An 18040-nucleotide genomic window follows, 5' to 3' on the forward strand; every position below is an offset into this window, starting at 1 on the left:
TTCAGAGTTGCCTAATTGTTATTTTGTGTTGCAAACTGCAGTTATGTGTTAGCTACAGTAGCTCTATGTATGTAGACTAAATTGGATTGAACTGGAGCTGCCCTCAGGGAGACTGCTGGAAAGAGTAGCCCACAGCAGGTTGCGGGACCACAACACACGCACGGGCGTGCGCGCGCACACACACACACACACGGGGGGGGAGTCTGATTGGAGTGACAGGCTGGGCATGAGGAACTGGGTCGCTAAACTGATGGCGCGGTGGTCAAACACAAGGAAGTTGCTTGTTGGCATTTATGCACTGTTCGGGTCGAAGCACGAGCGGTGTTTACGCGTCGCACCCTCCAATTCCATGCGTCCCAGGAGATAACCTGTTGGACAAGTGCGTCCAAGCTGTCACAGTCTCATAGCTCCGCCAGACCTGCATCATGGCGTGTGGATGCTCATGTCTGGAGACGGTATGTATTCGGCTCTTTGGGGACACCAAAAACCGTGGAGCTGAAAAAGACACCAGGGACGAGAACGATTCCGGTAAGCCTGTGGACTTGGGTGACGGACCCGCCGGTCCGCGGTACACGGTGCACCGCCGGGCGCTACTGCCGCCCCACAGCGCGGAGAATGCCATTTACACGGCTCTTTGGTCGTTTGATGCCCGCGCAGACCAAGAGCTGTCCTTCAAGGTGGGGGATGTCTTCAACGTCATCAGTCGGTCCGGAGAGTGGTTGACCGCGCGGAAGATAGACGCGAACGGGCGCGTTATAGCAACGGGCATCGTGCCACATAACTACCTGGCGCGAGGAGATTCTGTTGACGCGCAACCGTGAGTATCTGTCTTCGTCCGCCCCTCTCCACTGTGTATTGTCAAGGTCTGTGTTAATAGCAGTGTTGGGAGTAGCGCTACAAAGTAACGCCTTACTGTAACCCCACTATTTTTGTCAGTAACTAGTAGCCTACTTTTCAAATTAAAGTAGGGCAGTTACAGTTACTGAAATTTAAATGGCCTCGTTACTCGTTACTTTTGCGCAATGGACAAATAGCCTATATTTCCTGTTTATTATCTAACATCATGCATCATCAACAATCCCTAGCCTACACGGCTGACAGATCTGTCAGTGGTTCTGACAACGTGAGCTCTATGTTATGGAAATACGGACACTATTTTCCCTCCTCGAGATCAAGGACAAAATACTGGGAAAGTGTAATCTATGTGTAGGTGCCCATAAGGTGTGTACCCGAATCAGTTATTCGAGAGAGCACAAATGCAATTGAAACATATTTTGCCTACTCTCGTTCCTCGTTATTATTCGGGAAAAGGTGCAAATGCAATGTATATGCCTATATATTATGTTATGTATAGGCCTATATGTCTAGGCTATGTTCTGTATTCGCCCACGTAGCCTAAAACATGCAGCGGGCTGAGAGCTGACTGTTCAATCATCTTCTAGTCCTATAAATTAACATTAAGCTTAAAACGTGTAGTTTTCTTGGTAACACTTTACAATAAGGTACACAAAAAATTGTAGTTACTGAGTAGCTACTGTTCAACCAATAATTAGTTAATGATTAGTTAGCCTACTGATTAACCCTGAGTTTAGTTAATGAGGAACCAATGATTAGTTAATGAGTAGTTACTGATTAACTCTGATTAGTTAATGAGTAGTTACTGATGGGGACTACTATGATGGGTTACTAGAGAATAGACTGGGGACTATTATAGTAGTTACTGAGGAACCCATGGTTAGTTAATGAGTAGTTACTGATTAACTCTCAATCCATCACTGTATAGTAGATCATGATGGGCTACTAGAGAACAGACTGGGGACTACTATGGTAGTCAGGACCGGGGACAACTATAGAAGTTACTGAGGAACCAGTGATTAGTTAATGAGTGAGTGAACCGTGAGTGTGCGCGCTCGCAGACGAGGTACGGACCTCTCCAACAACGAACGGAAGATCTCCTGGCTCTGCCTTTTATCAGAGTCCGAACAACGTCTGATTGTGCTACTGTGGGATTGCGCAATCCCCCACCCCAGGTTCGTCACAGGTCTATTATGAGTCTATATGAAACAAGTATACCACTTATTGAATTTGGTGCATTTTAACATAAGTTTCAGTCATCCGCACATTTCAGAGATACTGTGTTGAACCTGGGGTGAGATGTTGCAACCGGAGCGGGCGTGGCACAATTAGACTCGATTGTTCACAGCCGTGGACGCCTTTGTTTGGGACTCTGGTAAATAGAGAGCCAGGAGTACATTGTGTCAGTGCGACCACTGTCCATCTACGGTGGCCTGATCTCTGCGAGCGACACGCTCGGGCTGGGTGGGTGCGCGTTCGCAGTGGCTAGAGCTGCCGACGACGAAGCCAGAAAGACAGGGGAGTTTGACTTCTTATTAGGCCTAGGGGGGAGGCCAGTTGTCTCCTTTAGGCAGAGACGGCTGGGGATCCTAGGAGTGTGTCCGCCGCCGGCTCTCCAGTTAAGTAGGCCTATTCGGCCTGCCGCCGTGCGCTTCCCTGCACCGCCAACCAACGCGCTATTGTTCCTCCCAGGGGATTGGTCGGTGCCGAAAGCCTTGACCCTGGGGATGGTCTCGTCAGCGGGGAGAGCTAAGTTTTAACCCTCCATGTATTTTCTGGTTATTGTAATGTCTGTAGTCCTTGTCCGTAATCTCTGTTACCATAGGCATAGGCCTATGCTTATGAATTAGACCAGTTTTATATCCTGAGCCAGATGGGTTTGAAGTGCTACTGTGGGCGATATAGCCTGCCCCAATGGGAGCCTGTGTAGGCTACTGCCTTATGCCACGTACTGAGTGCAGTGTTTATGGGTTGCAGAGTTCACCAAGTGCAGTGTTTGTTTGGGTGCGCCTTGTTCGCGGTGCTGTGCCAGCCTTTGTACAGGCCTTATTTGAAGATTTGTGTGTACACCGATTGCAGTGTTAGCGGCTACCTATACAGGCCCAATTGTGCTGCGTACGACTCACAATGTTCATGACTGCTGACCAGGCATTTTTATGTAGGTGCCCTATCTAATAATAAAGGCTGTATTTTTCATAGCTGAGTTGTGCTGTCTCCTTATTCTCCGACAGAGCCCTTATTGGGCTGGTTTACTACAATACGAACGACCTTCGGTCCCGTTGGGTTCGGATAAGTGGGGTCCTACTGTAGTTACTAACGTTAAGTAACTTGCCCAACACTAGCCTTCCAGACTGGGCTTACTCGATCAGTCTGTGTTGCGGTATCTGCAGCTGTTATTATAATGAGCGGGCTACTTCTTGTTTTTCATCAAGCTCCATCACTTTCTAATAGTAAGGAAATAGGAAGTGTGGATATTCCTATTCTGTAAGAGTGGAAGTGACACTCAAATCTGCGCCTGTTGTCATAGAGGCATTTTTGCTCTTGCTGGACGCAGTTAATTTCCAAAACCAAAAAGTCCCGACAGTTTCTTGTCAACCACCATTATAATGTGATACTGGTTAAATACAAATTTAAAATAGTTTTAAATTCACACCCAGGTGGTGAAGTAAGCGGTAAGCAGGTTTATGAGCATCTCTACTGCCCTCTAGTGCTGGTGTAAAAACGGTATTGGTGACTCCTGATTAGGGCTGTCAAAAAAAATTCGAAGTTAGAAAAAAATTTGAATATATTTTTTAAAAAGAAGTTCGAACCTAAATTTGAGAGTTCGAATTTTGTAATATTAATACACTTGTAGGTTATTCAATAAGGAGGCTAAACATTTATAGGCTACAATTTATTTACGGGCAATAATCCAATAATCCAGACCCAGCACCTTATCGAAAGATGAAAGTTAACACCTCAGCGAGGGGTAACAATGTTCACAGTACAATATTACAGTCAAGGGTTATTTTATTAGGCTATTATATTCATGAAAAATCTCTTTTTTTTTTTTTAAAAACATAAATTCGAATATCGTTCGAACTCTACTAAATTATTTCGAATATATTTGAACTCAATTTCATGTCACTTTTGACAGCCTTACTCCTGATTGGTCGGAGTCTCATCCAACACACACACAGACACACGTCACTTGTTGAAGCAGCTGGACGTGTCAGAATGTTCACCTGGTTCCCAGGGTTCCTGTGGTGTAGATATCTGGTTCCTGTGGTGTAGATGTCTGGTTCCCAGGGTTCCTGTGAATGTTCCTTTGGTTCCCAGGGTTCCTGTGGTGTAGATATCTGGTTCCCAGGTTCTGGTGGTGTAGATATCTGGTTCCTGTGGTGTAGATATCTGGTTCCTGTGGTGTAGATATCTGGTTCCTGTGGTGTAGATATCTAAACTGTGACGTTTATACATCCTGAGATGGAGCTGTCTGAAACCGGCCATGCTTTCCTCATGCCTCTATCACCTGTGATCTCTAGTAGAACCTTGGTCATAACATCTGTGTTATAACCTTTTTGTTATAAGCTATTCTAACCTGTGTGTGTCCTGCTGTCAGCTGGTACTTTGGGCAGATGAACAGGTTCGAGGCGCTGAGCCACCTGCTGTCTCCAGAGAACGCGGAGGGAGCCTTCCTGGTCAGGGTCAGCGAGAAGGACAGCGTGGGATACGTCCTGTCAGGTGAGGGGGGCGGAGCTGGAGGGAGGGAGGGAGAGAGAGAAGGAGGGTAGGGAGGGAAAGAGAGCGAGAGATAAGGAAGGAGGGAAGGAGAGAGAGAAAGAGGGGAGCCTCGTGCACCTCAATGAGAAGGATGGGGTGGGATACGTCCTTTCAGGTGAGGGATCTGGATGGAGAGAGCGATGGAGGGAGGGAGAGATGGAGGGAGAAAGCGAGCTGAGAAAGACTTGGATATGTTGGATAAGTGGATAAGTTATATGTGTGAGAAACAGACTGTGGGCTTGCCAGGCTTACTTTATGCCGTCGTGACAAAACGTGTGTGTGTTTGTGTGTTTCCAGTGAAGTCTAAAGAGCGAGCAAAGCATTTTAAGGTGGTCCAGACTGATGGCCTGTTCTACCTGGAACAGAACCAGTTCTTCCCCACTCTGACAGACCTGGTGAAGTTCTATTATTCTCACAGCCTGGGTGCTGTGGACTGCCTGGGCCAGGCCTGCGTCAGGGTGAGGAGGACACACACACACACACACACACATTACAGCCATTTACTGTTGCAGACGCTGTAATCCAAAGCAATTTACAATGACTGCATTTAACGTAGGTAGTCAAGTGTACTACTACTCACCATAACTCATACGTGCATCTCCTTTATAAACAAATGACTAAGAACCTAGTGCTAAAGTAAAAGAACAAGAACAGCCAAATACAAATATAATAGGTGAGGAAGGGTGAGGGTAGTACTGTCATTCTTGAAGAGGTGAGTTTTCAGCCTGCGGCGAAAGATGGGCAGCGCCTTCCCCGAGTTGGCAGTTTGTTCCACCATTACGAGGCCAGGACCGAGTGACGGGGTAATCAATCGCCTCGAGGCAGCGGAGCAAAGTGGTCGGGTGGGGGGCGGGGGTGTAGGGCTTGATAATGGGGAGTCAGTGTAGAGAACAGAGAAGGGAAATTGTGTGCAAAAAGTGAGTTACAGTAGTCCAGGTGGGAGATGACGAGAGCCTGGATGAACACCTGCGTTGTGTTATCAGTGAGGAAAGGGCGAATCCTGCTGATATTTGCAGAGAACGACAGTTGGTCATCCAGGGTCACCCAGATTCCTCACAGTCCAAGTCGGCGTCACCACTGTATCGTCAATGACGATGGCCAGGTCCCGGTGTGGGTAGTCCTTCCCCGGGAGGAACAGCAGCTCAGTCTTGTCCAGGTTGAGCTTGAGGTGATGTGTCACCATCCACTCCGTACACGCACACAATGCGTGCCTCCACTTGTGTGTCAGAGGGGGGAAATGACAGGACCAGCTGGGAGTCATCAGCTTAACAGTGGTAGGAGAAATCATGCAAGTGAATGACGGAACTTAGAGATGTCGTTTAGATGGAAAAAAGAAGAGGACTAAGCACTGATCCCTGTGGAACCCCCGTAGTCAGCCTGCATGGTTCTGACACAGACCCTCTCCATGTCACCTGGTACGAGCGAGCTGTCAGGTAGGATGCATAAGGCAGAGTGCAGAGCCTGAGATGCCTTTTTCCTTGAGGGTGGAGAGGAGGATCTGGGGCGGCTGTCGCTCAGGAGCTAGAGCTGGTCGTCCAACGATCGTAGGGTCGGCGGTTCGAATCCCGGCTCCTCCTGTCCACTTGTCGAAGTGCCCTTGGGCAAGACACTGAACCCCAAATTGCTCCCGATGAGCAGGCTGTAGCATCATGCATGGCATTGGCGTGTGAATGGGTGAATGTCCAATGTCCATTTACCATCTGGTGGTGCGCCATGTCAAACGCTGCTGACAGGTCTAGGAGGACAGAGAAGAGGACAGAGAAGAGAGAGTTTGCGGTTCAAGAGTTTTATTCAGAAAGGATAGATGGAAGGGAAACCGGTCTATAGTTTTTGATGTCAGAAGGGTGAAGTGATGGTTTCTTCAGGAGAGGGGGTGACTCTGGTGGTCTTGAAAGCAGAGAGAAGAGAGAGAGAAGAGATGTGTTGATGAGGTGGGTTTACTGGGTTAGGAAGGGAAGAGAGAGAGAGATGTGTTGATGAGGTGGGTTTACTGGGTTAGGAAGGGAAGAGGGAGAGGAGAGGTGTTGATGAGGTGGGTTTACTGGGTTAGGAAGGGAAGAGAGAGAGGAGAGATGTTGATGAGGTGGGTTTACTGGGTTAGGAAGGGAAGAGAGAGAGGAGAGATGTTGATGAGGTGGGTTTTCTGGGTTAGGAAGGGAAGGAGTTCAGGCGCAATAGACTGAAGGAGAGAGGAGGGGACAGGATCATGGGTGCATGCGGTGGAGCGGCTAGATGTACGAAGGTCGAAGGTCATTAGGGGAGACGAGAGGGGCAGAAGACGGGACGAGGAGAGGGGAGGGTAGGATGAACAGATGGGGAAGGTAGAGAGGGGGGGGCAGTGGTTGGTGTGTGGAGCGTTGACCTGGAGCTGGGGGAAAGGATCTGATATTGTTAACCTTGTCAAAGAAATTGGCAAAATCATCAGGGAGAAGGTAGGAAGAGGGCTGAGGATGGAAGAGTGAAGGAAAGTTTCATAGAGTTTTTTAAGATTGGAAACAGAGGTTTGAATTTTAGAGAGGAATAGGAGGGGGGAGGAAGTGAAAAGAAGAGACAGGAAGTTAAGAAGGTCCTCTGTGTGTTTGCTTTTTCTCCATTTGGGCTCAGCCACTCTCAGGTTCCGTCTATCAGTACACACTGAGTCCGGCAGCCAAGGGGCAGGTGGAGTTGGCGGTGCTGGCCTGGAGGTGATCAATCAGAGATTGTCCAGAGAAGAGGAAAGAGTAGAGAGACGATCACTCAGTAAATAGGGCAATTTTCCTAGCTCGGGTGAGAACGACCTCCAACTGCGGCTGTGACACAACCAGAAATGATCCTCACACTTCTCACCCCTACAGGCGAGAAAAAAGTGTAGTAGATCCAACTCACTGTAACTAGATCAATACAGCTATTACAGTAAGAAGAATATATAGTCTATTCTCAATGAGTCAAGTAATTTCAAGTAGTCTATTACATACGAGTCAAGTAGTTTCAAATCCTTCCAGAAGTTAAATGCAGAAGTTAAATACAGACACACACATGCACACCCCTCACAAACACAAGCACACACACATACAGTTCACACACCCCACAAACACAAGCACACACAAGCACACACCAAGATTATAATAGTTTTGCTTTTTTCATTAGTTTTTATTTTTATATTGTTTTAACTTTTTGTTTTCAATTTCAGTTTAGTTTTGATTAGTTTTAAAGCAGGTTTGCTAGTTTAGTTTAGTTTTTATTTTTTGAAAATGCTTAGTTTTAGTTTAGTTTTTATTAGTTTCAGTATTAGTTTTAGTTTTTTTCTTCTGTGCTAGCCTTGTGAGACTATCCTGATCTTGTGAGCTCACGTTGTTTCACTCCGTGTGAAACAAACCATCTGGACCACGTCAGGTTACTCCTGCGCAGGGACACAGCTAAATAAAATGGAGGATAGATTTCATATCCACCCAAAATACTAGGCTTATGTATGAAATTAAAAAGACTAAAACTAAGGACATTTTCTCTATAATTTTAGTTTATTTTAGTTAGTTTTGTAAACACACAATGCAGTTTTAGTTAGTTATCGTTTTTTTGTGAAGTCTAGTTTTTATTTTTATTTCAGTTAACTAAAATGTTTTTTCACACCTAGTTTTCGTTTTTTAGTTAGTTTTCGTTAACTATAATAACCTTGGCACACACACATACACACACCCCACAAACACAAGCACACACACAGCTGGAGACACATGGTGCAATCTATTCCCCTCCCTCTCTCTCTCTCTCTCTCTCTCTCTCTCTCTCTCTCTCTTTGCATCTGTCAGTGGGTCTACATTTATCCTGTACTCTTTCCTTTAACTTCCTCTCTGGTCACTCTCTCTCTCTTTCACTGTTTCCCACATACACACACATACGCACACACATACACACACACATGTGTTTGTGTGTATGTATGTGTGTGTGTGCGTGTTTCATCTTTAGACAGGGACCTTCTCAGGTCGCTACTATGTGTGTGTGTGTGTGTGTGTGTGTGTTTCCATGTGCACAAGTGTGAGTGTGTGTGGATCTGTATCTGTGGATCTGATCGACTGTGCGCTCCCCTCCCCCGTGACCTGTGAGTGCAGAGGGAGCCCCAGCCCCAGGACCTGAGCCACAGCACGGTGGACGAGTGGGAGCTGCCCAAGGATCAGTTCACCCTGGGGGAGCCGCTGGGCAGCGGGAACTTCGCCGACGTCTACCAGGGACGCTGGAAGGACCGCATCAACGTGGCCATCAAGGTCCTAAAGAACGGTACGCTCACACACACACACACACACACACACACAGACGTTCTCTATGAAACCGGTGGGGGATCGAACCTGCCAGCCGTCCCACAAGGGAACACGAACCTCTGACCACTAGACCAAGCAGGTTCACCCTGAGGTCCGGGTGAAGTTTGGGCAGAGCTGTCTGTTGATGTTCTGGACCTGGCAGGGATCCAACCCTGCTCCTGATAAAGATCATTATCGGGTCAAATGCAGTTGCCTAAATCTAACCCTACACCCAACACTAAACCTAACCCTACCCCCAACCCTAACCCTACCCCCAACCCTAAACAGCCTCTGCGTTCATGGGAACCAGCCTTCACCCTCAGCCATGCTAGCCTCTGGAATAGAAGACCATTACTAGTTCCCTCCAACAGGCCTAGCTGTCTTGTTCTCTGTTTGTGAGTTTTGTTGAATACAGTTTCTCAAAGTGGGCGCCATGGAAACTATGGCTGCCGTAACGCCAGTCCAGGGTTGGAATCCTTTGATAGCCTAATATTTGGAATTTACCAGTGTCACTTATTTAATCAATAAACCACAAGAGGCCGTGTGTTATAGTGATTTTATAACAGCTAGGGGGCGTTGCTAGGCACGACGCGAAGCAGAGTTTTATACAACGGTTACTACAGCTATTGGTGTAAAATAAACACAGAGCAATGTAAAATATTAACATTTATTCGAAACGAAGCATCATTCCCTCAATTCCGCCGAGCAAAATAGTTCCCCTAACAAAAGGGTTGCCAAGCAACAACAACTACAATGCATTGGATCAAATGGGAGGCGCAATAATACTGAAAATGGAATGATATGCGGTCCCAGGTGTGTGTTACAGTTAAAGGTGTGTGTTAAAGTATTTTAACACGGCTTCCATCCAATCAGAATCAAGAACCAGAACTAACGGTTGTATAAAAATGTATTTTATATCAGTTTAAAGGTGCTCAGTTCAATTTCTTTTCTTTTTTCGGCCCCTAGATGGGGCAGTGGTGCAGCATATCAGATATAAACAAGTGGGCATTTTCACTTCATATATGGATATGCAGTTCAGGGGGTGAGGCTCAGCGCTGGCCTCGCTCATAATAAAAAGAAATTCAGCATTTGCTCCACAGGCACTACATCATTGGCTATATTTTCTGTACAGATAGTTATGACTCCTCTGGACCTATGTATTGCATATATTGGATTTTTTTTTTTTTTTTTTTTTATACAAAGTGCAGTAAATCAAACAGAGCACCTTTTAAATGTCATTGTTTTCAATCAGTTCTAGCCGAAACGTATATTCTCTTACGTTTTCCTTGGTAGACGACAAAAAATTGATAAGCACTACTACTTTCGGTTATAATAATAATATTATTAATAGTAGCCTAATGATTATAATAAAAAAGGTTATAGTTGGCCAGAGCCTATCATACTGTTATGCTAAACGTCAGTAAAAAATGGCATAAATATAAGATGCTGAGAGTGAAAACTAAAAATGTAATTTAGGAGTGCTGTGGATGTAATAGGGGGGCCCTGAGCTTGAAATCTTTGAACACCATTGCAGTAGACCTCTCCTTCCTCTCCCCTGTGTATCACAAGGAGATGTTTTAAGCCTCTAAATCAATAGCCAATAATGTAGCAGAAATAAGTATACGTTCAGTATCAAGGAGAGTATTTGAACTCAGCCGTGGCTATCAGAAGGTTATCACTAGGCCTGCTGAAACATGCGTACAGCCTTCTGCTCAGACTCTGAGGCCCTGTGAGGATGAGCAGTCACACCCTGCTGATCTTCATGACACCATTACCCATCTCCAAAGAAGATCTTTTGGAGAGAACATGGTCTCTTGACATGCACGTCATTGGTTAGCACCTTTCCTCAGGTTAGCACCTTTCGTCACACACTCATAGCACAATATGAAGCAATGAGAATGGTCAAGATCATGATGGATAGGAAATGGATTTTCAATTAATCCTCGACAATTAATCCTCTTAGTAGAAGAGAGGCCAATATTGAAAGTGGAGTTCTCCTCGGCTAGTCCCAGTGATCTCAGAGGGAGATCAACGCGCTACATCTGTCATGTCAGTGTGGCTGCACACACACATAATGTTTCCTCAACACCAAGTATCACCACACACACAGTGATCACATTTCAAACCTGTGGTATTGATATGTACTGTGACCGCTACTGTGCTCACTTAAGGCCAATTTGTGCTTTTTAAATGTCTCGTGACAACCAATCACACTACGCAACAATCTATGATGCTGTGTGCAAGCTGAAATCAGGAAGTGAAAAGACACGTCTGTGACACCCGATACGACTTTAAAAAGTGTCTGGCATAATTTTTGTCTAAGATGTGTACAACACTTAGCCAACGATAAATAAACATTTACAGTACCTCAGCTGATTGTCTAAACCAAAGCACTATTGTTGTCATAGTAGAACCCGTTTGACATCTGGAATGCTCTATAAATAGCCAAGAGGAAGTCGGAGAGAAGCCATCACTGCTTTCTGTTTCCCACATTAACAACAAGTATGTTGTCCTTCCTGTCCTTGCATGACTACTACAGGCATTGATCCTCACACATATATTCCGGAAATATGGCCTGTTGTCACCTTGAGTAGAGTTTAGAAGAGAGAGCTTCCATGGAATCGTGGAAGAATCTGGCTGCACATTTTAATTCAGTCACTCATTAAAACTAGGTGAAAACTCTAGGTGCAATTTTAGTTTCTGATCTTAATTTTCAAACACGTATTATGGCCAAAACTGCTTCTGAGGACCATAGCCACCTGAGGACCATAGCCACCGTGCTATTTATTTATTTCTCTAGCGGACACCAAGTAGCTTATCTGTGCTTTTATCACAAGCAGATGTGGTTACTGCAGTGCTCTCCTGCTGGCCTACCCCAAAAAAGCAATTGGACAGCAGCAAAACACCCAGAATGCATCAGCACTGACCAAGGCCAGACAGAGAGCACACACAACCCCCGCTTTTAAGTCTTTGCACTGGCTACCTGTGAGTTTCAAAATTCATTTTCAGTATGTATATACAGTATGACATGTTTTTGAGGTATGAGCCCTGTGGACTCCTGCGGTTCTCTGGTACCGGCCTTCTGACCACACCAAGGCCCAGGACTAAGACATGGGGCAGGGGCAGGTTTTGGCTTTTCTGCCCCCAGCCTCTGGAATAACCTGCCAGAGAGCTTGAGCTGGGGAGAAACTGTGGAGATGTTAAAAAGATGAAACACATTAATTTAGTCTCTAGTCTCTTCTACACTAACTTTTGCTTTTTATTCTGCTTACGTATTATTATTTATGTATTTTCTCTATTTAAATGTGTCCGTCTTATTTATTTCATTTTATTTTGTTGTGAATCGTATAGTTTTGCATTCATGTCTGAAATGGGCTATATAAATAAAAAGTGATTGATCGTTTGATTGATTGATAGCCCCATACACACACACACACACACACTCTCACACACTCAAACACATGACAGACTCACTCTCCTCTGTCCGCCCTCAGATGAGCTGAAGCATACGGAGTTCCAGGGGGAAGTCCAGATCCTAAAGAGGCTTCGCCATCGCCACCTCATCTCGCTGTTCGCCATCTGCACGGCCACACCCCCTTTCTACATCATCACCGAGCTCATGGAGAAGGGCAACCTGCTCAACTTCCTGCGAGGTCAGTAGATCACTTTCTGCTACAGACACCGTGTTCCCCTTATGTGCCCTCCTCTTCATTGTTGTAAACTCTGATTTACCTGCTAATTACCTACAACTAAGCCTGTAACTTCCCCTCTCAAGTAAGAGCACTGGACAGATGCATGTATGGAAGAGGAGGAGTTTCCATCAGATTAGTGGTAGTAGTGGTAGTGGTAGTAGTGGTAGTGGTAGTAGAGGCGGCGGCGGCGGCTCTTTCTTGATCCCCGGGAAATTGCAGCTTTTGCACAAGAGGGTGTGAATGAGAGAGAGATGGAGAGATCAAGAGACGGAGAGAGTGAAGAGACAGACAGTGAAGGAGGTAGAGAGATAGAAAGAGAGAGTGAAGGAGAGACTGTGAAGGAGAGAGATACAGACAGAGTGAAGGAGATGGGGAGACAGAGAGAGTGAAGGAGAGACAGAGTGAAGGAGATAAGAGAGACAGAGAGAGTGAAGGAGAGAGAGGGAGTGAAGGAGATAGACAGAGAGAGTGAAGGAGATGGAGAGAGAGATAGACAGAGAGAGTGAAGGAGAGAGACAGAGAGAGTGAAGGAGATAGATAGACAGAGACAGTGAAGGAGATGGAGAGAGACAGTGAATGAGATAGAGATAGACAGTGAAGGAGAGAGTGATGGAGAGACAGAGAAAGTGAAGGAGAGAGAGGGTGAAGGGGATGGAGATAGACAGAGATGGAGAGAGTGAATGAGAGAGAGACAGTGAGTGAAGGAGATGGAGAAAGAGAGAGACAGTGAAGGAGATAGATAGAGAGATGGACAGAGAGTGAATTAGATAGAGATAGACAGAGAGTGAAGGAGATAGTCTCTCTCTCATTCACTCAGTCTCTCTCTCATTCACTCTGTCTGAGTGAAGGAGATAGATGGAGATGGAGATAGAGCAGAGTGAGTGAAGGAGAGAGTGAGTGAAGGAGAGAGACAGAGAGAGTGAAGGAGATAGAGATAGGGAGACGGAGAGACAGTGAAGGAGAGAGAGATGGACAGAGTGAAGGAGATGGAGAGAGAGAGTGAAGGAGATAGACAGGGAGAGTGAAGGAGAGAGAGACAGTGAAGGAGATAAGAGAGATGGAGAGACGGAGAGAGAGTGAAGGAGATGGAGAGATAGACAGAGAGAGTGAAGGAGAGAGAGGGTGAAGAGAAGGAAGAGAAAAGGAAAGAGTGCACTGTTTGTCTGCATGCATTCATTTATGTGCATGCGTGTGTGTGTCTGTATGCGTGCGTGTGTGTGTGCGCATGCGCTTGTGTGTGTGTCTGTGTGTGCGTGCGTGTGTCTGTATGCGTGCGTGTGTCTTTGCGTGTGCGCGCGTGTGTGTCCTGCAGGTCGTGAGGCTGCGTTGCTGGACCTGGTGTCCCTGGTGGACATGGCTGCCCAGGTGGCTGATGGGATGTGCTACCTGGAGGAGCAGCACAGCATCCATAGAGACCTGGCCGCCCGCAACGTCCTGGTGGGAGAGAACTGCATCTGCAAGGTGGCCGACTTCGGACTGGCCCGGGTCATCAAGGTAGGCCTGGCGCGCGCGCGTGTGTGTGTGTGTGTCTGTGTGTGTGTGTGTGTGTGTGTGTGTGCACAAGTGCGAGTGTGTGTGTGTGTGTGTGTATATATGATCTATATACGATCTATTCTAGATGACCTTTCTATCTGTGTGTGTGTGTGTGTGTGTGTTTCCATGTGCACAAGTGCTAGTGTGTGTGTGTATATATGATCTATTCTAGATGACCTTTCTATCTGTGTGTGTGTGTGTGTGTGTGTGTGTTTCCATGTGCACAAGTGCGAGTGTGTGTATATATGATCTATTCTAGATGACCTTTCTATGTGTGTGTGTGTGTGTGTGTGTGTGTGTGTGTGTTTCCATGTGCACAAGTGCAAGTGTGTGTATATAATGATCTTTCTATGTGTGTGTGTGTGTGTTTTCCCCTCTCACCTTCTGTCCGTCCTTCTCACCCGTCTGTCCCCATCCGGTTCTCCCGGCGACCCAGGAGCCGTACTACGTCTCTGAGGACAAGAAGATCCCCTACAAGTGGAGCGCCCCGGAGGCCATCAGCCACGGAAGGTTCTCCAACAAGTCGGACGTCTGGTCCTTCGGGGTCCTGCTCTACGAGATCTTCACCTACGGAGGAGTGCCCTACCCAGGTCAGACTTGGGTCTAGTAGGCAGCTCTATGGCCTCTGCACCTGATAAGAGGTTTTCTGCTGACTCTTTTCTGCTGACTACAGTCCTGTCTATTTTGCCTGTTCTTAAGCTATTCCCATCTCTTGGACACATATGGTTAGAATCTAAGAATAGAGAGAAAATGCAAACAGTAAAAGCCAACAAGGCACTAATGTTCACATTGTATAAGGGCGTAAGACTGAACTATGTATAGAATCCACCGTGACTATAAAGCTAGCACAAACTCAATGCTAGGTTGTCTGATCACACCGAGTACACTGTACTGTCTGTGATTGACCCGGGATCTCGTATGCTGTTGTACTCAATAAACCTGATTGAGTCTGATCTACAATTCTGTTCCGGCGTACTCCTTCCTTTCCTCGGCTTTTGAATCTTCAATACCAAACCTCCATCATTTATCAGCACCCAATCCCACACATCGGGCCCTATGTTCGTGCCGGGGCTTAGCGCTAAGGGCTACATTTTGTCCGTTGCAAACTCCAGTTTCTCGCCTCCGCCGAGTTTGGTGCGCAATGAAGACAAGAGTTTTCAAACATCTTCATTGTGCACCAAACTCGGCGAAGGCAAGAAATATTGAGTTTGCGGGGAGAATTGGGACCACCATGTGTTAATCTTAATCTGACCTGGGTGAGTGATATGATTATTAATCTGATTTTAGTAGGAGACGTGAACGATATGGCTGCTCCACAGCCCGTGTCCCCGACCCCACATAAAGACCAGGACACTCTGGGGTTTGAATCCTGGTCCCAGTTATATCTCCCACTGTCGTCCTCCCACTTGTCTGTCCCCCTCTCAGCTTTCATCCTGTCTAAATAAAGTCCATCTCTCTCAGCTTTCAGCAACATCGAGGTCTTCAACCAAGTAACCAAGGGATACAGGATGCCGGCTCCGCCCAACTGCCCTGACTTCATCTATGACATCATGCTGTTGTGCTGGAAAGAGGCGCCGGCCGATAGGCTAGATTTCCAGGACCTGAAGCCCCGATTGGAGAAGCGATTGGAGAACATCAACCGGTATGAGCTGGAGTGACCCTGCTGTTGCAGTGACCGAGACTGGCCACCAGAGGGCAGCAGAGACACGGCAGACTCTCAGGAGACGGAACATTGGAGGGAGTATGATTGATGGTGGCTAGCAGTTGCATGGATCTGCGATCAGTTTAGCCTGTCTGAAATCTCACGTTTTCGTTAGAGGAAAACATGAAAAACTGATTCCAAGTCAAAATTCAACCTTGTGCTATTCTGTTGAGGGAAGAGTAGCTAGTGTGTGTTGTGTAGGGCCTAGTCCCTAGATCATAAACAAAATGAAATATGGTCATGTGCTTTGGGTGCACTTGGGTTTACCTAGCACAACAGCCAAAAAATGTCCCAAAGGTGCAAATTCTGAGGTAAATCAAACAAGTAAGACTGGACATTGGACTGGAATCATTTTTGTCTGGTTAGTCACTGAAAGGCCACAATTGACTTCCTGCGCTGACCTTGGATCTGTGCTAATAATTGCTATTGAACTTCATCTGGCAGTTGGTGCCAATACGTCTGGCTTCCTGTCTCGTCATCATAAACAAAGACTGAATGGAGAGAAGAGGACACGCCTTTACCTTTAGACCACAGCTGGCTGATTTTCTGTCCTGTCCTGGGGTGACCGTTTCCTCTAGGTAAACAGCCTCTTATGGCTACTGTAGCTGCTTCCTGTTTCGACAGGAAACACCGCTGGCTGCTCAGAACCTCCTGTGAAGATGTTTATTGGTTATCAGGTTTGGCCTGGTACTATGACATCATCATCACCCTTCATCAGTTTGACGTCACGCCTCAGCCACAAGGTCATCGCCACAGAATATCTTCCTGTATTTCCCGTCATTTGTGATATTTCTGTGTATCATTTCACTTAAATTACGTTGCGTCTTACCGCGTGAGCGATTACTGTGTGGGTGGGGGGTGGGGTGAATTCCATCTACAGTAGCTCTGAGGTCAGTGGTGTGATATTTGGCAGGTGCTACTTTCCCCCATCCCCTCTGGTAAACTAGGTCACTGATCCGCGCGCACAGGCACACACACTAGTCCCACCCTGCCCTAGTCCCACCCTGCCCTAGTCCCACCCTGCCCTAGTTCTTCCCTGCCCTAGTCCTACCCTGCCCTAGTCCTACCCTGCCCTAGTCCCACCCTGCCCTAGTTCTACCCTCTCCAGTCCTGCCCTAGTCCTACCCTGCCCTAGTCCTACCCTGTCCTAGTCCTACCCTGCCCTAGTCCTACCCTGTCCTAGTCCTACCCTGTCCTAGTCCTACCCTGTCCTAGTCCTACCCTGTCCTACCCTGCCCCAGTCCTACCCTGTCCTAGTCCTACCCTGTCCTAGTCCTACCCTACCCTGTCCAGTCCTACCCTGCCCTAGTCCTAACCTGTCCAGTCCTACCCTTTCCTAGTCCTACCCTTCCCTAGTCCTGCCCTGTCCAGTCCTACCCTGTCCTAGTCCTACCCTGTCCTAGTCCTACCCTTCCCTAGTCCTGCCCTGTCCTAGTCCCACCCTTCCCTAGTCCCACCCTGCCCTAGTCCTACCCTGTCCAGTCCTGTCCTACCCTGTCCAGTCCGGTCCTAGTCCTACCCTGTCCAGTCCTACCCTTCCCTAGTCCTACCCTGCCCTAGTCCCACCCTGTCCTAGTCCCACCCTGTCCTAGTCCCAACCTGTCCTAGTCCTACCCTGTCCTAGTCCTACCCTGCCCTAGTCCCACCCTTCCCTAGTCCTTCCCTGTCCTAGTCGTACCCTGTCCAGTCCTATGCTAGTCCTACCCTGTCCAGTCCTACTCTGCCCTAGTCCTATACTGTCCAGTCCTACTCTGCCCTAGTCCTAGTCCTCTCTCACACACACAGGAGGAACTGATTAGTACTGATAAGAAACTATCTATCTATCTATCTTTATATTCTTCCCCCCCCCCCCCTCTCTCTCTCGCTCTCTCTCTCTGATGATGCAGCATTTCGATGAAACAGCCCTGATCCGGTCTGTCCGGTCCTATCCTGTAAGCCTGGAGAGCTGGCATTCTGTGTGTGTTTGTGTGTTGGTTGGTGCGTGGGTGTGTGTGTGTGTGTGTAGGCCGGGAGCCAGGACCAGCCCTAGCCCTCAGGATGTTAGCCTATACCTTGGGCCATCACAAGCTGATAACGAGCACCCCCAACTCAGCCCCGTTTGGTCTCAGGGGGACAAAAAAAAAAGTTTTGGGACATGGTCATGGCGAATTTATGTTAATGCAAATATTAAGGTACTACAACGGCATAAATAGTCATACAAGTATGACATTTGTCCGAGGGTATCCTGACAC

General features: G+C 47.1%; 1 protein-coding gene across 6 annotated transcripts; it reads left to right on the forward strand.

Moving 5' to 3' along the window:
* The first annotated feature begins 279 nt into the window (after window positions 1–279).
* Window positions 280–17617, forward strand: ptk6b (PTK6 protein tyrosine kinase 6b). 6 transcript variants are annotated; one of them, XR_014630672.1, is made up of 9 exons: window positions 280–817; window positions 4454–4575; window positions 4912–5072; window positions 8697–8862; window positions 12377–12535; window positions 13887–14068; window positions 14544–14697; window positions 15569–17259; window positions 17338–17617. XR_014630672.1 is itself a non-coding variant. In XM_084446031.1 (8 exons), the coding sequence occupies exons 1-8, from the start codon at window positions 426–428 to the stop codon at window positions 15763–15765; spliced, it is 1533 nt and encodes a 510-aa protein (XP_084302157.1). In that variant the 5' UTR covers window positions 280–425; the 3' UTR covers window positions 15766–17617. The 6 variants fall into 6 exon arrangements, 1 of the variants encoding a protein (XP_084302157.1); XR_014630673.1 differs by having other exon boundaries at window positions 15569–17007; XR_014630674.1 differs by having other exon boundaries at window positions 15569–16991; window positions 17418–17617.
* The last annotated feature ends 423 nt before the right edge of the window (window positions 17618–18040 follow it).

Source organism: Borostomias antarcticus (assembly GCF_949987555.1).
Source record: "Borostomias antarcticus genome assembly, chromosome: 11".
In the NCBI taxonomy this organism is placed as follows: Eukaryota; Metazoa; Chordata; class Actinopteri; order Stomiiformes; family Stomiidae; genus Borostomias; species Borostomias antarcticus.

Coding starts and splice junctions, on each gene's coding strand:
- ptk6b (XM_084446031.1), top strand. CDS start 426: ATGGCGTGTGGATGCTCATGTCTGGAGACGGTATGTATTCGGCTCTTT. Junction 818..4,453: donor GATTCTGTTGACGCGCAACC/GTGAGTATCTGT, acceptor TCCTGCTGTCAG/CTGGTACTTTGGGCAGATGA. Junction 5,073..8,696: donor TGGGCCAGGCCTGCGTCAGG/GTGAGGAGGACA, acceptor CTGTGAGTGCAG/AGGGAGCCCCAGCCCCAGGA.